General features: G+C 44.1%; 1 protein-coding gene across 1 annotated transcript in view; it reads left to right on the forward strand.

Moving 5' to 3' along the window:
• LOC102209886 (IQ motif and SEC7 domain-containing protein 2-like) overlaps positions 1-18,991 on the forward strand; it is a 166,787-nt gene extending 147,796 nt beyond the window's left edge. The window contains exons 14-19 of the mRNA XM_013914690.1: positions 532-657; positions 2,501-2,600; positions 9,558-9,719; positions 11,141-11,368; positions 11,920-11,969; positions 12,807-18,991. Coding sequence (XP_013770144.1) covers positions 532-657; positions 2,501-2,600; positions 9,558-9,719; positions 11,141-11,368; positions 11,920-11,969; positions 12,807-14,051 — 1,911 coding nt within the window. The 3' untranslated portion in view covers positions 14,052-18,991. The remainder of the gene's footprint in view (positions 1-531; positions 658-2,500; positions 2,601-9,557; positions 9,720-11,140; positions 11,369-11,919; positions 11,970-12,806) is intronic.
• The last annotated feature ends 1,904 nt before the right edge of the window (positions 18,992-20,895 follow it).

A 20,895-nucleotide genomic window follows, 5' to 3' on the forward strand; every position in this document is an offset into this window, starting at 1 on the left:
GGACGGATGGACGGGTGGATGGATGGATGGATCCTTTGCATGTGTTTGAACAGGTTTCATGGATTTCATCGCTGTAGGATTTCAGTATCAGTTTCAGCTTGATACTTTAATGTAATTAGATGTAATTACTGTTATCATTACAACACCATAGCTATAAATAACTAAAGTGGCATCAATAATGACTTTTTAAGTGACAGGATAAAACTGTGTATGTTCCACCATCCGTAGTCTTGAGTTATCACTCAGTCCACTGACAATGTGACTCTGCAGGTCCCACATCAGTGTCAGGAATGTTATCTGTGTTGTGCACGAGAATATAGTTGATTTTATGTTGCAGGGACATAAATCTGCTCACACAGTCATTCAGTCACATTTCAGAGATCAAAAATCCGACATGCTTTAACATAAATCATTGCATTTAACTACAATTATGCTCTTTTTTTTTTATCTCTGCCTCTTTTTTAGTACATAATAACCTTTTGATACAGGGCAGGTCACAGAAGTGTGTGTCTGTCTGTGTGTGTGTTGCAGGTGCTGTCGCTGCCTCATCGCAGGTTGGTGTGCTGCTGTCAGCTGTTCGAGGTTCCCGATCCAAACAGAGCTCAGAGGAGCGGCGTCCACCAGAGAGAAGTCTTCCTGTTCAACGACCTGCTTATGGTAAACGATGCACTCTGTGTGTGACATGTGCTTTTGCTTCTCACAGGGATATAAAGTCACCAGAACAACTCACTTAAATCTAAACCAAGGTTAGGTTTCAGTTTGCGTTGCGCTTCTGGTCCGTCAGCTGTGGATTTAGTGGAAAACAGAGTCATTTAGTGTGACTTTGCAGAGTGTGTGTTTGGTTATTGCACCATTTAAGGACCAGTGTGACCACCGATTCTTGCACAACCTTAAGATTCACTCACATGTGAGATGAAAGGATTTTTGCATCACTGGAGCACCATTTTATCCCATAATGCCCTGCTCATGTTTAAGAAGTGCTCCAGAAATGTCAGGAAGTCTGACAGCGTGACTTTACGAGAAAAGACCAAAAAAAACAGGATTTGTCAGCGAGTTTTACCCATCGGGTCTCATGTTTCTCCACTGAGACTTTACGTTTCTGGTTTTCTCCGCTGTTTTCGTCATGCATGCTTCAACAACCTGCTCAGCAGCAAACTGCAGAGTTTAGAGTCGAGTGAGCGAGTGCAGCTGAACTGGAGAGAGTGGAGACCAAACTGCAGCTAAGGAGACGCTCAGTATTTGGCTCAAATTCTCAGTTTTCTGGTCAGATGCTGCTTGATTTTTGCTGTTATGTTTTTAGGCAGTGCTGCTAAGATTCAGTAGCTGAAGCAAAATCAGTAAGAAGTCCAGGGCCCTTTCTCAATTCTCAAGTACGCGAGTCCGGACTTGCCGAGAATGCGAGCACGGACTCGCAGTTTGTACAATTGGAAGACCAGCGTACTTGATGATGTCACAGTTTTTACTGCCGTCCCCTCTTAATTTAACTGTGAGTAATACGTTATGAAGCTGAACTTTAATCACAGCCAAACCGATTTAATCGTGACTTATATATCATGTTTAACCTCAGCAGTGAAATCTCTATTAATAAAAATAGTGTACATGTATGTCTTAATAAAAACAAGCAGGTGAGATGTTAGAACGCTTTTATTTTTATTGTAGTGGACACTCAATACAATAGACAGCCGCTGGGGTTTGTTTAACCTGAGTAGCAAAAAGACCGCGGGGGGGTTGGAAACGATGTGCCGGGAGTCCGCTGTTCTCGCCGGCTCTAGTGATCCTCGACCTCGCTGTCTGCTATGGAGCTGGCGGGTCACGGATGTCTCCGAAAACATCGGAGCGCGTTTGGAAATATATGATATCTTGATAAATCGAGCAGATATTTGACGTTTACACGCTTGAAAATAACTTAAAAGTTTATTTTGTGACCCAGAAAGAGTAATATTTAAACGTCCGCCATTGCCGCGTTTGAGTTTTGGACGAAATGCATTCTGGGATATTTAGCTGTACCAAGTCCACACAAGTCACCACCGATGCATGCTCGATAAAACGGGCGGAGAACACATCCGGGACTTTTTCGCGTTCTCGGCTTGATGCGTACTTCGAATTGGAGCAGTACTTGGTCTCCGACTGATGCCGTATCACGAGAACACAAGTACGCACATTGAGACAGGCCCCAGGTTTATCAGCTGGGAGAGCTTGGTTTAGATTTCGACCTTTGACCTTCGTTTTTCTCCACTCGCTGATTCGTTTAGTCTTCACTCGCTGGTTATGGTTTGAACTCTCTGAGGGAAGACAGTGTTTTGTGTCTGCAGTCACCAGGAGCTTCCCACGGAGAGATTTTAATTATATTCTCTTTTCACTTGTTTCTTTTTTAAACTTTTTTACAGATGCACATCTGCTTGTTTTCGACACAGTACCTGTCGGTGTTTTGGTGTTTGTGTGTATTTTCACGCAGGACTTCTTTACCTTCTTTTCCCTTATTTTAATTCCTCCTCCTCAGGTGACAAAGATCTTCCAAAAGAAGAAGACTTCTGTGACGTACAGCTTCAGACAATCGTTTCCTCTGGTCGACATGCAGGTCCACACTTTCCAAAACACCTGTAAGTACTGCTCTCTGCTGCCTCCTCTCATCCATCTTCCTCCGCCTCTCTCGTTTTAGTCTCTATGTCTCCTTTTCTTTTTTGTACTTGCTTGACTCTATTTTTACCCAGCAGTCAGCAGGCGCACTGAAAACAGTCACACATGCATGAAACACATGGTGCTGTAAATATATGAATACCCTGATCGCTGCACACGTGTTGTCTGTATGGATTTGCCAGCTCATTTCTCAGTGCTTTGCTCGATTTAAGGATATTTCCAAGCATATTTTTGACATCCCACTGAAAAAGATGCTGCTGTTGTCGAGCTACTCAAATACTTTGTTCTTTATGAGAAACTCTGAATCTGAACATGCTGAATCTCTGTAGAATTACAACGGTTTACTTTACAAGTCCTGCAACTTCCTGCTAATTTTGTGGCAGCTTTTCACATAATTGCAGGTCTCTTTCCAAGAACGTCCTACGTAATTTGGTATCGCTGATTGCAGGGGAAATGGAGAAAGTGTTAGTTGCTTCAGTAAGCAAATACCTCCTAGTTAACTTCATGTTTTAAGAAATAAAAATAAAAGTTATGAATATGGGAACTGAAAACGTTAAAAAATGTGGAAAGTCTAAACTAATGTGTCTCCATTTCCTTATATTGGAGGTATCAGCTACAGTAAAATACCAGCTGAGTTCAAAATGAAGCTTTCTTGATTTCTTTGATCATAATGTCAGACTCTCTGTCCATGCTAACGGACGAGGCTACACGGCTGCAGGTTCTCATTGTGTTATCGCTGTACTCATGGCAGAATGTAAAGGAGGTTCACAGAGGTTTAACAGATGCAGAGTTAGTACTCAAGGGCTGTACAGCTGCTGTGTGTACAGTCTGAGGGGACGGAAAGCTGCAGCGTAGCTACGTGTAGCGATCTGGTAACAGCATATCCACAAGGAGGGTTTAAGGAGACGAGACGTCACCCTGCGAGGTGCCTGTGTCACTCAGCATGTCTGCGATGCTTCAAATAAAAACCGTCCCAAATGACGGAGTCACGGGAATTCATCAGGATCCATCTTTAACATTATCACAATACATCTGGTGTCTGTTGGGGCATTTCACAAGTGTTGAACCAACCAGCCACAAATGCCGTCTTTAGGTTACATCTCTCTCATCCTTTGGACTTGTGAAGGTGAGTTTTTGCAGTTTGGTGCCATAAAACATCCAGACACAGCCGTCAGGTGGGTAATACATATTATACATGTCAGCGAGTCGAAAAAGGGGAAACATTAAATACATTAACTTACCTGAAAGTTAATAATGGCTTAGATATGGCAGTCAAAACACAAAAGAACATGTTCTTATTTCTTATGCATTCAGTGGGTTAATAATTAAAACTGCAGCTCCTTTGTAAAAGCTTGACCAACATTTACACGACAGGCTGTGTTTTTCACGTCACGTGCCTTCGCTTGGTACGAGCAGGACACTTTCTCTTGGATTTCATATAAAAAACAAAAATTGGAGGTTCTGTCCTAGTTGGAAATATTCTCAACAATCTGTTAATAATCACTTGGCAAAAGATTATCTTACTTCCTTTTCCAATTACAATGATCTGCCAGCCGTTTCTTTAAAAGACAGACACCGTCAGTCAGCACAGCACCAACAACACAAGCCGTGTTTGAAAGGAACGGTGGAAGCACATCACAGGATTTCCTAAATATACGTCTGTCAACCTGAAAACGAGGCTGCTTGACAACGTTTCTCAAAACATTTTTCAATAACAACGTTAACACAGTCCTATAGAGTTATGTTTGTTTGTGTGTGTGGGCGTGTGTGGTTTCCAAGCCTCTGCTTCTTCAGCAGAGATGAATTGGCTCTCAGCTCCACGCAGCAGATTGGAGTTGGAGGTGTTTCAAATCTGCCTGAGCGCCTGTTAACAGGATCCCTCACTCAGAGAGAGAGTTCGGCTCTGAAATTACATACCCACCCCTTTCTCTCAAAGAGCCTGTATGTATAAATATGTACGTGAAACGATGCAGAACCTCCCACAAAATCTCAGCTGACACAAAACTAAAGTCTCATTTGAAGCCATTAAATGGATCTTAACAGCTAAGTGATGTAGAAGCACCTAGAAGTGCCTACACCACCACCACTGCTGGGTGCAGTTAAAAGGGCACAAATCCACACCGTGTCTCACGCGCGTGCACTGGGGTTTCCTGATGTCCTCAGATTATGGAATCAACCATGTGGCTCACACTTTTTGAACATTTTGAATCCCCAGTGCTAGCATTTTGTTGTTTATTTATTCATTTATTTATTTATTGTTGGAGCCGGCAGTTATCATCTTCAAATTAAAAGTGTGCAAACAGTAAACGAGCTAATAGGTGACACTGTAAGCCGTATTATTTGTAAGAAAACTACATTAAACTATTTTCCAGAGGAGACCAACTGCACGAAGATGGACGGAAAGGTTCATGACAGTGAGGAAGTCTGTCAGTGTAAGCGGCTGCACCCATAACTCCAGTAACCAGATATCCGAGTTATAAAAAGTAACCCACCTCACAGCTTTTTGTGTCAGGCTTTAAATGTCTTTCTTTCTTTATTTGTATAAGGTTGGATATTTTACAGTGTTTGGATGTATTCAGCCCCAGAGGTGTCCAGCTGCACACCGAGCATCCTTTGGTGACTCTCTGTCGTACAGGCTGCTACAGTACTGGTCTGAGGGACAGTAGTCCTGTTTTACAGAGAACACTGTAACATAAATCACAGCCATAACAGCTAAACCACTGTGGTCGGTCTCTTATTTCTGCTTTCAGTCAGTAGTTATGATTAGACAGTAAAAACCACTCGATTTGGTCAAGAAAAGATTGTTTGGATTAAAATGTGCCACTTTACAACATTAACCCTGTTTGACAGAGGTGGCCAAAATAAACACTCATATAAAAGTGCAGGTACTTGTCCTGACAAATATTCTGCTGAAGGTTGAAGTACTGATTCAACTTTTTTACTGAACTACATGAGAAAAAGTACAGGTGCTGAACTGTAATCAGAGTACAAAAGGAAAAGAGTAAAGTACTCTTCAAAGGGCATCTAACCAACTGATTTCAGCAACATGCAAACAGATATTACACAGACTCTCGTGGCTCTTCTTCCACATCACCCCCAACTGTCACAGATGGCCCAAAGGTTTCTTCCTGTCAAAAGGGAGTTTTTCCTTTCTATTGTCGTCAAGTGCTTGCTCATCTGATTGCTGGGGTTTTCTCTGTGCTAATGTTGGGTCTTTACATACAATATGAAGCACCTTGAGGCGCCTATTTGTTTTGATTAGGGTAAGCATCATCTAGTAAGCATCAACATCTTAAATTTAATTGAACTTTGTGCTGTCAGCTGTGGTGTTCATGTCACTGACCATGAACACCACAGCTGCTCTGCACCAGTCCCACAGAGTGCATTACTAAACATTACCACAGTACCACCATCCGGTATAGTTAACCTGCCTAGCAATTTCATGCAACATCTAAATAAACAAAATATTAGTGTACTTTAATTTCATACCCCAGCATCACATTTGCTCAAAGACGCTAAAATAAATGAGGTCCATAACATGTAAGCTTTAACTATCCAGTCTGTCAAATGTCACTGAGCAGTCCTTCCTCAGCAGCATTAGAAGATAACTCATGCTAATGCATACCGATTGGTCCATTAAGGATTTACAAAAGGAGACAGCTGTTGTACCTTGTTAAAAATAAAAAATCTAACGAGACAGTGGGAGTGTCTGTGAAACCACAGCAGAAACATTCGTGTATAAGAAGCAGCTGCTGGTGGTGGTTGAAGGTGATGCTCTGAGGAGGCTGTATGCTTCACATCATGGAGGCTTTACCGTGGCTGTTGCCATGACGTCATCAGAAAAAAAAGATTACCCCCCCAAAATGCCATTGTGTATCCCACAGCTCCACAGAGCTTCATTCGCTCTCGGGAGCATTCCTGATATAATAGAAATCCTCCTGTGTTGCTTGGGTAAAATCAGACTGCGCCTCTGCACAGCTCACGATTATGCAATCTCCTGTCATTCCTGACACAAGTGTGCATGTTTTCCAAGACTCTACTTCTTCAGAGATGAATTGGCTCTCAGTTGCATGCAGCAGATTGGAGCTGTTGGCGTTTCAGATCTGCCTGAGCACCTGTTAACAGGAAGCCTCGCTCAGAGAGAGAGTTCAAATTCAGAAAGAGGTTGTTTATTATGTAGCAGAGCCGCCCACAAACTCGTGGCTTACCTAACAGGGACATTACATACCTGTAGGGAGCCATAAGATTATCTCTGAGACTGTGCCGGCACACATGGATGAAGCCTGCTCCACACACTCACATTAACTCTGAAACAACCTCTGCAGAGTCACAGGTTAAGCCGCATTCTCAATGCTCGGCTTTCTCATCTCTTCTGCTCTCACCTGGCAGTGGTGTGGGTCTTTGCAGTGTGTTTCTTGTGGCAGACCACTGTGATGTGTCCGGCAGTGCTACTAATCATGGCACAAACAGCCATTTGTATGGTTCACAGAGTTAAAGGAGCTCTTTACACAGACAAATACTTGTGATCATGTGAGACATTTGCTTTCAAACCTGTGGTCAGCATTATGTTAGAGTCTATTTGAATCTTTTCCTTAACTTAACCAACTGTTCCATACCAGAGATGTGAAGAATAGAGTTCCAGGGTTTTCATTTTCTTTAGCTTCTGTTTTTATTTCATTTTAATTCAGTTTAGGTTTCAGAGTGAAAGGTTCTTTAACAACAACAAGCTATCAGTTTAAAGCCGTACTAGACAAGAAGAATATCCAGGGGGAGTAATCAAACCAAAGCTGTAAGAAAGCTGATGATTCTTGGTTTGCTCTCACATCATATTTCCAGCCATAAAGCAGGACTGGACAGTCTCATGAGCTGCTGTGATGAACATTAAGGTAACTGATTCACAGCCATGACATCCTAGTCTCAATAAACACATGATATAAAGATGTCCTATTTTTATTTCTCAGCATCATCATGGCTAAAACTAAACTTTGGCAGCCTTCTGAAAAAGAAAGAAGACTGTTGGCTGTAGGTTTCGTGAGACAGAGATGATAATATTTTGAGCTGTCTTCTGTTCCTTACGCTGTATTTGACTGGATTGCATCACATTACATTGTGTCACGTATAAGTCGGTCGTTCCAGTGTCGCCTCGGAGCTCGTTCACTTGGTGCTTTTTGTTGCTGACAGTTCTGGTTCTCCAGTTGGAGCTAAATGGGTCTTGGGCGCTGATGACTGCGACCAGGACAGATTGTCCCATGTGATTCATCAGCGCAGTCATGCATCAGCCGCGTGGGTGCGTGTGTTTGTGTGTGCGCACGTCGCGTGGGAGGCAGGTAGGAAGGTTTGTGTGTGCGTGTACACAAATCTTATTTTCTCAATCAGATTAATGCCGCCCGTGAGGAGGGGTGAGGCTCAGAGATCAGCACACTGTTTTCTGATGAAATTGAAATAACACAGATTGCTCCAAATACCAATTCATTATTTTCAAAGTACAGGCTGTTAAATTACTTCAGTTTCATTACTGAACAAAGTTTAGGGTCTGTACAACTGTCAATCCAAGCAGATAAAACAATACAACATAAAACGCGCTTTAATGCATACAGTTGCTGCACATCTGCAAGCCACTTTGGAACCCACCTCCACCCCAGCTCCTCCTTTTAATGCATGTCTGCCTCCGGCTTTCCATCCATACACGTTGAGGCGTACATTACATCTGTTTGATTTGCAGAGCTTGGAGATGTGAGGAAGGATTTGAGGGAAAAAATTGAATGGATCCATCCTTCTGGATGAAATGTCCCTTAGATTAGACTCCCACTATGAACTCCTCTTTCAGGGAGCGTTACTGTGCTCTTCATCAGAGTTATATTCCTATTCTCAGCTCTGCAGGGAAACCTTATTTATGTTATACTGCAGCCACTGAGTTCTGTTCACAGCAGGCCATGTAACCTGCCTCTCCACTGTGTCTCCAAAAAATATCCACATCCAAAAAAAGAAGAAAAGACACTCTGCTCCCCCTGAAGCACGCGGGCGTGCAGCAGCGTCTTTCTTGCCTCCACGATCATCACTTCAGATTTGAGTTGCAGGTATTTTCTTTTTCATTTGAATCACTCTCTCTTTTACATATTTTGACCATTTATCAACACCAGAAAAAAAATATCACAAAAAAACGTGAGAAAGAGGCAGTCTGAACCCCAAACAGGTTACTGACAGTTTATTAGACACGGCAAGGAAGCTGACAAAGAGCCTGTGAGGAGCTGGGCTGGTGTTAGCTTAGCAGAGAAAATACCAAGGAGCTAGAAATGGAGGATGGAAAACTGGGAGTTAGGCTTTGGATTTGTAAGTGAGAGCCTGAGACTGAGACCAAAGCTGGGGCTCGGGTTAGAATGAAGCAGGGAAGAGCATCGAAAGGACAAAGCAGGTCTGGAAACTGGAGGTGGGTGAACCAAAAGAAGTGCAGACAAAAGGAAACATGAGCGATTAAACAGAATTCTCAGGAGCAGAGATAACAACAGACGGCCGAACCAGGACTGACTGCTGATGCAGAGATGACATTGTGCTGGTGAGCTGGGCTGAAACAGCTGCAGCTGGTGGCACTCCGTCCCAGCTCCAGGGTACGCGCCACCAATCATGTAATCAAACATAAAGGAGGAGAGCGAAAATAGAGGGCGTGGCAAAATGTCCTCTTTAAATACTTTGAGACCATTTGAGCTACACTAGCATTACGCAAATCTAACCGGATGTTGCTGACAGGTGCGCCAAATGCTAACAATCATCTAGTGGCTGGTGTTTGCAAAATTTGGGGGTCCTTTTACTTTTTAGGAAACTATTATAGTTCAAGTTAATCAACAATCATCTTTCTAACCCCCAACCATCCAGAGATCAGAGGACTAATGAGGTTGAATGTCTTTGTGTTGTGTTTCACTCAGATTATCCTCACGGTATCCGGCTGACGTCCGCGAACCCCGGAGGAGAGAGGAAGGTTCTGATCGTCTTCAACGCTCCGAGCCAGCAGGACCGAGCACGTTTCACCTCTGACCTCCGAGAGAGCATCGCAGAGGTCCAGGAAATGGAGAAGTACAGGGTGGAGTGTAAGTGTTCCTGTCACAGCAGTGGGAGGCTCAGTGGGACCTTAAATGAAGGATAATTACACAAAGCAGTACTGAAACCAGCAGTGGACACAAAGGTTGTGGTGGACGTGGTTGTAGCTTTAAAAGCTGTTAGCGGTGATCGTTACAGGGACAGAACCAGATACTTTACTCTGAGCGTGTCTGCTGCACAGGTACAAATAATATTTAATTAAAGTCGCTTCATTGGACAATTTTTATGTATTTTTTGTTTAAATAACCATTTTTCTGCACCTCGTCTGGGCTCTGCTCACAGGCTTTAGACAAACCGTGGCCAATCACAGGTGTTTTCATACACAGCGGAGGAGTTCCAGTAGAGCTTTGAGTCTGGAGAGCGGGGTTCCACATGAGCTGATTTGGAGTATGCACTGTGGGCGGGGCTTAGGACAGGGTGTGCCGTTGGCGGAAGACTATTTTCAGAATCTGTTTTCTCATTTCTTTTCTCTTCTGGATTTGTGCTCACTGCAGCTAATAATACATCAATTGTTATACCATTAGAGTTCAGGCCGGTTGCCAGCAGTCACGGTACATGAAGAACTTCCCACACACAGACTTCACTTTGGCAGGCTGCTCACATATATATTAACAGCCAAACAATTATATCTGTCAACTCATCTTAGCATTTTAGCATCCATATGTCTGCGAGTACAACACCTCCCAGCATCAGCGTGGACTGTCCTTGGGGTTTCTGAAGTTCTTTTGCTGCTGGTTTCAGCAGCCAAGGAATGAGTTGCTCCCCCAGGATGAGGAAGAGCTCAAGTATCTCAATCTTGTTCACTACTGAGAGAGGAAGGGAGCAGGAAATTGACAAATTGATTGGTGTGGTGTCTGCAGCGATGCTGTACCTGCCTGTTGTGGTGAAGAGGTAGCTGAGCTATCGGTTTACCGATCGATCTACATTCAGACCTTCGTCTGTGGACTCAAGCTGCGGCTAGTGAGCAGAAGAATATGAGTGGCGTACTTCTGGGTTCTTAATTAGAGGCAGTGTGAGGAGCTCGGCTATTTAGGAAAGAGCTGCTCCTTCTACACATCGAATTCCTCCTCCACGCGTCCTAGGTGAGGGTGTCAGGCATGTCCAGCTGAGAGCACTCTGGTGTCTGACAGGGAGAGCATCTCTGCTTAGGCCTGCCCACACCCCAAGATAAGGGGCAGAAAATAGATGGGTGAAATTTACTGCTGACACTGTGGCTCCAGCCTTATAATTCAGTTATTTATGTGCAAATTCAAATATTTCAGTGTTATAAATGCATTGTTTAGCCTGCATGTGTTGCCTTTCAAGCTTCCACGCCTGACTTCACCAGCAGTAGATTCCAAATCTGCAGTGAACAGCGATCCAGTGAGTTGTCGTTAATGACAGCTTTCCTGATTTTCTTTTTTCCTTTCAGCTGAGCTCGAGAAGCAGAAAGGCGTCATGCGTCCTGGCGTGTTGACAGGGGGAGGACCGGGAGGCATGGGCACTCAAGGAGGCGGGGCAAACAGCGGTGGAGGAACCTTAAAGAGTGAGGTGGTGAACGGTACCCTGGGAAGGCCGAGCCTCGACGACACGTACGCAACAGTGGACGGACTCAAGCGCACGGCACTCAGCTCGTCGCTCAGAGACCTCTCAGAGACAGGTGAGGACAGGTGTACGATGCGAGGCTCACCTTGTTCACATGTTACAGATGTGTGTGGTTTTCGCTCTGCCTGTTCTGCGACAGAAGTTCTGCAGCTCCAGGTTTTTAGTATGATGTATCGAGTCAGAGCAAACCTGTGCTCTTATGCAACTGATGAAATCTAAAATGGTAAAATGCCTGTAAGATGGAAGTTTGATGTAATGCTAGGTGCTCTGTCTCCCCCTGCTGGATAACTGTAGGAACTACAGCATGAAAATGCAAAAAGTTACTGTGGAAACTGTGTGGTTTACTGCTGTGATTTAATCAGCCAATACAAGTAATACAGCCTTCTGTTAATTAGCACTGATGCATAAGTATGTAAATATCAGGTTGGTCAGCCTCATTAATAAAAAGTTTGAACAGCAGGAAGAAGGTGTAGGTGATGACCATATAAGGGTATTCCCTTTTCATGACATCATACAGATCAAAGAGTGGAAAAAACTGTGTTTACACTGAGTGAAGAATGCATGTGAAACCACGTTTTAACCTGCCTCGTTCTGATTGGGTGACAGGGAAGCGGGGTCGTAGGAACAGTGTGGGGTCACTGGACAGTACCATCGAAGTAAGTTGGGCGGGACACGACTTCCCAGCATGCCGTCTGTCACACACCCTGCTGATGCATGTTTGTCTGATTCATAACTTGTGTTTGTGAAAATATTTATGCACGTATGACGTGAGCGCTGAAACATGGCTTCAATTGTATTCATTTCAGAGTTTAGCCACCGTGTTAGCCTCAAAATAGGACGGGTCAGCCTTTCTCTAAAGTTCTCTTGAGCACTGAGGCCTTTTCTGTGAAATAAGTAAAACATGAAGTGAAGAATAAAATGTAAAGTAACGTAAGTGTAAAGTTGCTCCTATAAGGCATATTTGAAAATGTTTAAATAATTCAATCACTTGTTGGAATCAGTCCACCTTAGTCAGCTGATTTAAGGATGACTGACAGCTTTGTGAGCCAGAATATCATGGTCAGAGCTTCAAGTTCAGGGAGCTTCCATCCTTGGGATTACAAGACTGAAGAGAAGACGCAAAACTGCTGTTCCTCTAGTGGCCACTTGAGGCTCTTTAGACGCTCGTCCCTTTGGATTTTGTTACGTCTTAACACTTCAATTATCTGGTGCATGGCTGCTTTGATTGGCAGGCCTTCGTGATCTATCTTTCAGTCATCAATAATTACTTTCCTCTGTGGCAGAAAAGCAGGTTACACGTTACCTTCAGGAGCTCAGCGTGTGCATTTCTATCGTCTGTTTTTTAACCTCTTCAGTGATTCTTCTGCACGTTTGTCCTAAAATCTGCATGATTCATGTCAAGGTTTTTTTTCCATCAGAAAGATGAGATGGTCTGTGAGAATCTGAGGTAAATGCTGACCCAGTATGTTAAACTCTTCTTCTTTTCTTCTCAGGGTTCCATTATTAGCAGCCCCCGGCCTCACCAGCAGCGCCCTCTGCCTGATGGAGGTCTTTCCTACAGCCCTATCATGGTTCCTACATCTCCAGCAGCCTACCGGCCACACCGCCCTACTCAGAGCCCCGGTACGGGGGTGGGGGGTGGGCCGGGGCTCTGTCACAACCAGGGAGGGGTCACCACCTCCCCACTCGCGAGCGGGGGAGGGGTTGGGGGCGGCGGAGGGATGCCGGCAGGGGGCGGACCGACTGGCGGAGGCCGACTAGGGAATTTCTTCGGCAGTCGCAGAGGCAAAGTTCCTGGTCCCCTGACGATGACCTCACCCCCTCCACAGGGTCCCCCGAGTCCCCTGATGATATCATCACCCCCCCACTACCCCGCCCCCGCGCCTCCCATCCCCCACCCATCCTCCCCTTCCCCATGCCCCTCCCCATCGCCCAACCTCGGGCAGTCGGACTCGGGAGGAGTTGGAGGGGGAGGCGGTACGGCAGGGGCACAATCCAAGCTCCAAGCGTTGCACGCCCAGTATTGCCACGCCAACAGTGGAGGAGGCGGAGTCAGTGTTACTGGGCACCAGCAGCAGCAGACACCGCCCCCACCTTACCATCACCATCACCGCTACCACATGCAGAGCGTCCCGCAGCACCACGTCCTCTCGCACAGGTTCTCCGCACCCCGACGGCAAGGCCCGTCCGGCTGCGCTCCCTCTCATACCCAGCAGCATCAGAGGATGCAACATGTCATCATTCCGCACCCGCGCTACAACATAGCGTCAGGCTTCACCACGCCGCCGCCGCTGTCCCCGCACTCCCCTGTCACCCCCATTACCCCACACGGACTCTTCCACTCGCACCCCGCGGCGGGGAGGCCAGGTGGAGGGGCCAAGCTCCCGCTGACCATCTCGCACTCGCAGCCCCACCCCCACGCTCACACACACTCTCACAACCACGCCGTGCACACACACTCCCCGCTCAGCCCGTCCCCGTCCGCCTCCCCCTCCACCCACTTCATCTTCTCCACCCCGCCACCCCAGACTCCCTCAGCACGCCTCGTCACCCAGACGCCTCCGAAACCATATACCCCCCAGTACCCACCGCTTTCGTCCATCCCGCCTCCCCCGCCGCATTCACCCTTGCCTCCCCCGTCAACCGCCCCGCTCTCCCCGCACCCCCCGGGGGTGGGGGGAGGCCAAGGGGGCGGCCCCAAATCCAAGCCCGTCAGCCGGATCAGCACGGTCGTGTGAGGAGGCAGAAGTCCAGGACAGTGGCGCGTCACCCTGCAGTGAGCCGCCGGGGGGTGGTAGTGAGCAGGAGAGGGAGGAGGAGAGGTGGAGGAGGGGGAGGACAAATGCAGCCGTATGAAAGCGGACGCCTGGTGAGGAGGAGAACGGTGAGAGCGGGGAAGAGGAAACTTCTCAGCCTGTGTTATTTCCACATCCACTTCCCCCGCAGGTAGAAAGACGCACACACACTGACGGATGCTTCTTACAGGGAGCAGATCCTCCCAGAAAAAGCTGCTCGCGGAGCGAAAAGCATCCAGAACGTGAATCATGCCGTTTTCAGTCACGTGAAGATGAAGAAAAAACACCCACATTGTCCCGATGTCTTGGTGAAAACGTCCTCATCTTCCCCCCGTAGTGCCCTTCAGAGGTGAGCTGGGAGGACATATTTGTAGTTCTTCATCGACAGGGGAAGTGTTCGTGCCACATCGTAGGAATTTGTGTGCTGTCGTGGAAAAAAATGGTTCAGGGACCAGACGTGAAGGGAACAGTGCCTGAGAATATATATCCCAAGGATTACGCCTGACATAATGTACAGAGAGCGGAGAACGAAGCGAGTCCGGGTCGCGTTTTCCAAAAAACACAGTCGTCTTACACCACCTTGTTTTCCGCACAAAAGCACTCTTGTTTTGGTTGTTGACATATTTACAAGCCATGAGGCGTTACGGACAAGCAGAGGTGGTTAGCGTTAATATGGTGCAGTTTCTGTGTCTTAGACAGGCATGCATGACCTGTGCAATAGCTAATAAGTGTCAATGTGACTGTGGTTAAACTTCTATATGCAGGGGGAGGGAGTTGTTGTGATTTAAAGCCCCAATCCAGCATTTATTTGGCCATAAGAAGTGAAGAATACGGAACACTTGACCGTCTAGGTGGACAATAAACTTTCTAAAACCTTTAAATAAGCCATCATAACAAACACTCCAGGTGTCTTTTTACCTTTGCAAAAATAACTAAAAGCCTTTAGCGTCTGTGGATTACAGGGTTTCAGCAGGGACTGCTATGCTCTTGTTTTGGATTGGGACTTTAAAAAAATTCCCAATTATTTCCTCATGTAACGGGGATTTATTTGATCATTTGTGCTAAACCTGTGAATGCTCTCCCTTGTTATTAAGTATATATGAAAGCATAAGCCTGAATTTGTCACAAGCTATAATATACTCAGATAATATAATACTGCAGCTTTCAGCTGTACTTCATGCTCCATGTTGTATGTGACCCTCTACGTTGCCACAGACGGAGATTGGGCCCAAAGCTGCCGGACAGGGAGATGAGAGCTGCGGTACCTAAACGAAGCGATGTAACTGTTCAGGTTAAGTTAAATAAGGTGTAACTCTCTCTCTAACTTATCATCTTAACAGAACTGGGTGGGAAATTAAAGGCTTGAATTTACTTTACGAAACCAACATTTTGACGCAAGACTCGTTTAATAATTCTGATAATCAAGCTTCATCACAACATACCAAAAGTTTCAAATGTTTCATTTCTGTTGGTTCCTTTTTGTTTTGCTTCACAGCAGAACGTTGATCACTGATGAGGCTTCACTACATTATGTTAAACATCTTCAGATAAAGATCCTTGAAATCAGGATTAGGAGACAGAGCCGTAAAGAAAAGAAATACAAGTGATGGTCTTTAGATGCACAGACAGATATTATTTAGATTATTTCAGGAGAGTACTTTTTTATTTTCAATTACTGACATCCCCTAAACTCATCGCGTGCAGGTGATCATAAAGTTATTGATTTGAAAAGCTGGCAGCTATGAACAGACTCATGATGTGTGATTGTGTGTTTAACTGCATGAGTGAGTGACTGAAGTCATTTGTCACAACAAACCAAAGACGACAGTGAAACGAAATTCAATAAAACTCGCCAGGTTTCATTTGTAATAAACAAGATTTAGACAATCAGACTGGATTTTTTAAACTATCAGAACTTCCTCTTGTCCCGCTCTCTTTGTTACAACTCTTTAAAGGCACGTTTAAGGGTTAAGACTTTGCTTTAGCTTTGGCACTTAGCAGAAGAGGAGGCTTGGAAGAATGTTTCAGTCACACTAAGCTCCTACACTGTGGCACCACCACTTGTGACCTTGTTGCCTTTGAAGTGGTTGTTTCAAAGATGGGGGCCAGGTCTCTAGCTGCCATCGTCAGCGCAACTTTGGTGCATCCAGACATCGATAAAAATGCAATTTGACGAGTCGGTCGATCTGCTGCCAGTCTGTGACTGAATGAGGCGTTTACATGCAATCTGTTTGTGATCAGTGCAAATCTGCTGCCATCGACAGACACAGAAGTTCACATGAAATCCTTACAGTCGAACCTCATTGATTTGAAACAGAAATTCAGAAATTCCTTCACAAGTAGTGACGTAGTGACGATTTAACTCCAGAATGACGCGGGTGTAGGAGCTTAACCAGAATGCAACCGCCACCAGAGATGCAGAATATGTACGCCTATCAGGACAGGCTGACTCGGGCTGATTAACATGTCTCTGTACAAGCCTTCACCAGTCAGTCTGAGCCGGACTGCAATTGTTTGGAGACAGGTGGCCTCCCATAAGGAGGTTGCAGTCCCAGTTTTAGTCCAGTGTGACGGAGTCATAGAATTAAATATAGCAACTCAGGTTAGTCTTTACTGAGGTTCAGACAAGTGGGTCAAAGGGTGTTTTTCCAATAAACTTGATACAGCCGGCCTTTGTTTTGTAACCAGACTAGTTGCCCTCTGACTGACTGCCGTCAGAAATAAATTGGATTTAAGGCGCTTCAGCACCTACGCCTGTTTTCATATGTAATGAGTAGAAAACACTGGTAACAAGGAGCAAGCTTTATTCAAATAAATAAGAACCTACTCATCCAGCTGATCTCAGATTCACCTCTGCACTTACTTGGGTTCTCAGCAGTAGTTAGAAACTCTCTATTATTTTACTAAGATATAAAACAATTGAGAAAATATGATAAATGGAAAATAAGGGTTAATTTCCCACCCAGTCCAAACTGCGTTAGCGTGTGAAAAACTCGGAGGGTGAATCAACTTTAATCCCATTTGATGTGTGGCAAAATAGAGAATAAGGTGCCTTCAGACATAGTGATGGTACAATATAAATAATAATGCTCACAAAAAGACAGTTCAGCGTCTAAATCAATAATATAATGATTTGTGTCCATTCAAAACAGCAAATCGAAGCCATTTACTGCATTTTTTAAAAGTCTGGCTGAAGGACTGAGCCGCTCGTCGCCTTGTTCATCCAACAAAGACACAAAGGAGCCTGAAACCTGGACCGAATTTCATTCAAAGGACTCGCTAACATCTCACAGGACTGAAGTGCAGAACATGTTTCCGTGTCACACCGAGTGAAATCTTCTTGAACAAACTCATTTTTACACATTTTTGCACTTTGAGTTCAAATCTACCATGCCAGTATTGAAGTGTATTTCCTTTCTTCCTTTAATCAGTCTCACCGGATGTCAGGTAGAAAGTTCTTCCACCGCTTGAACGATTTTACCAGCCATTTGCATTTTTTGACTAGAAATGAAACTTTCAGTGTTGGTTGCTAGTCAGCCTCATATAAATATTTGCCAGAGTTTAACTGGTGGATGATGGGAAATTCCTCTGAATGCAAACATTAACGACATATTTTTAGTCTCCCCGTGATGACGTGAATGCACCAACTGTAGATATTAACTGTACAGTGTGTTCTATTTTCAGTGGGGCCAACAGCATCAATCTGTAACTGAGGTTCAGAATTGTTTGAATTAACAAAACGTGTGCTCTAAAAACCAAAGTTCATCTGGGTTCTTCGGGCTATTCGGGCTTCTTCGTGAGAACAGTAAAGCCCTTAGTGTGCGAGGTTTGTGGGAATACAGTCACATATTGGAATCGTTTGACGGCGTTCCTCAGGGAACCATCTTGGGTTCCCTGTTGTTTTCAATCTGAAGAACCCCTTTGACTTTTTAGAGCGTGCTACTAATATTATTATCAATATTGTTGTGTGGCAAGCTTCTACTAACATACTGTACTCCTTGGGCTGTTTTGTATTTTTAGCATTTTTAATTTTGTTATGTGCTTATAATGTGAGATTTTATTTCTTTTCTGATTTGGGCATCTTATGGAAGTATTCAATCCTTTTTATTTTAATATATTTAAAAAAAAAAAACAATAATGATTTTCTGTAACTGACATACAAGTTCTTCTAATATTTTGATTATAGACTGTGATAATTACTTTGACTCAACCCACAGCATGCTCAAGCAAACACACGCCTGCACACTGAATCATCACAAAGCCTCTCTTCACTCTTTTAATGGAAACAAGCAACACCTCTGCTATCAAACAACATTGAAATTAACACTTCATGTTGAGCTGCTAAGAATTTTTGGACCGTAGGGCCATAGCATGCATCTACAATCACCTGCAGAAAGACTTTGTCTCTTTCTAAAGGCCTTACAGTAACCACGTCGACTCCAGACTAAAGCGGCAAACACCACAGAAACATCAAAACAAAGTTCTCGAGGAACACTGGATCAAACCTACCTCGTAAGGGAATACACAGCATTTCACTCAGTCTCAGTGCATGCCCAAGCACATCCTCAGTAAACATCCCATCTTAAAGCTCCATACCCCTCGTTTGCATGTTTATGAACTTCAAACTGTATTTACTTTGTGTTACGGCGCTACCATGTCGAGATTTGTTACCTTCCTATGTCCACTGTTCGGTTTAAGTTTCACTTGCATTGAACTTGACACTTGCTGCAGATAAATCATTCATCACTGGTAACATCTAACAAGGATCTAAGTCAGAGGTGTTAAATGTAAGGCCCAGGGGCCAGACCATTCCCACTACACCAGAGTAATTACATAAAAGAAACAGAGAAATGATTGTAAAGTTCCTGTTTTTTCACTTTCCGCTATAGAAATTTCAGTTGTTTGTTTGGGTTTGTTTTACAACAGGTCCACAGTAAAAAAAAGAAATTTTAAAAAGTATATATATATATTTAATATATATATACTACAGGCTGATTACTGTCTATTCGCCCCATGGCAGGCATGACTGGAAACAGCCTATAATAGTTACACTGCTGGACTGCTGTGTCAAACTTCACCTGCACGTGTCAGATTAGATTTCTCTCGTGTTTGCTAGATTTTGCCTCCACTGCCTTAAACTGTGTGCTTTCTAAATTCTTTCTAAATTGCCACTTGGTCACCCAAACTGTGAGAACCGCTGATTTAGTCTTTGTGGACCAAAACAGTAACCGGTGACATATAAACGTCCTGGCTTCCTGGCGAGCCGTTGCCCACCATGTGCCAAGTGTCTGTGGGTTAGGGTTAGGCCAAAATCTGCTTCCTCGTGTTTCAAGGCCACTTTTTTTGTTAGTTCTTGGATTGCTTTGCTACCATCGAAGGCCGTCGGTGCAACGCTTTTGTCAGGTCGCTGTCAATTCTTACACGCAAGAGATAAGAACAAAACTCACTGTGGTTGATTAGTTATCTGCAGCAGGATTCAAGTGTCTGTGAAGACATGAACTTGCAGTCTGGGAGGACACAAATCTGCTTAAACCGCGTCGGGACTCTTGTGAAAGTAATTTACAGTATATCCAGTTTAAGAACATGCAGAAAAAAAGCAGGTATGGTCCTTTAAACGCTTAAATTAGGTCTTTTTCTCCTGCCCGGGTCTGCTCTCCACTATCGGTTTGCATGTGGTATTTATTACAGTATCTGCACTGAATGAAACTGTATTATAACATGAATGTACATAGCAGCCGTTAAATGAAAATAACATTGCGAGTACTCACTTTGCTCAGTTTGTCTGTGGCTGAGTTTACATCGGGAATGGAAGGTCTGATGTTTTTTAAACACCTGGAGAAACAGATCTGGTCTGACTGCAGCAGGCAAACAGGGAACATTTTTCAAGATTCAAAGCACATCAGATCTGCTTCAAGTACAGTTAAAAAATGTTGGATGATTCTGTTCCTGTGTAAAGACAGTCTGTGTTGTGTGCATCTATACAATGGCGTTGGACGGGGGGCGTGTCCAAGCTGCTGGACCGCTTTCTGGAGAGGACATATTTCTTGTTTATAATGTAGAGCAAAGAGAGACTGGAATAGTCCTTGTAAAATTGTACGAGTAAAGTGTCAAATATGTGTCAACAGAGACGACATTATTTTAAAAATTACGTATGGAAAATTTTAGCTGTGTATATAAATATATATTACTTGTACTTTGTTTTTGAAATTGCAGAGAAATGGAAGAAGTGGAAATATTTATTGCTCTAAAGATATAAAAATCTGTTCATGTGGATGGAAACACGTGTCCTCTTTGTTTCACTGATTTCTCATTCAAGTGCTGTTTCAGCGCAGCGTTACAGCGGGTGGAAATCACAATCTTCATCAAACTTCATCATAAAACTGTAAATCTGTTGCTGCCTATATACGCAAGAAGTCACATCACATTAAGAGTCCAATCAGAAGCTGGTAAAAATAATAAAATACAGAAATTCCTACATAAATAGTGACGTAGGTGCTCGCCAGCCTTCTATATCGGAAAATAACGAGAATGAAATTTCCTCATTGTGGGTTGTTTAGTGTCCTGTTTTTTACTCCATAAAAGAAGCATTTTAGCTCCTGCCTCCTTAAGACCAGGTGGTTGATTATACTTTTAATATTTCATAGGAACAGAGAGAAAAAGATGCATTTCAGTTTGTGGCTTTGTCAGTGTTTCTGAGCGTAATTCTTATTAGGGCCCGAGCACCGAGAGTGCGAAGGCCCTATTGTATCTGCTCTGTTTCTTATTATTATTATTATTATTATTATTA

Source organism: Pundamilia nyererei, unplaced genomic scaffold (assembly GCF_000239375.1).
Source record: "Pundamilia nyererei isolate P.nyererei 1_Seehausen unplaced genomic scaffold, PunNye1.0 scaffold00216, whole genome shotgun sequence".
In the NCBI taxonomy this organism is placed as follows: Eukaryota; Metazoa; Chordata; class Actinopteri; order Cichliformes; family Cichlidae; genus Pundamilia; species Pundamilia nyererei.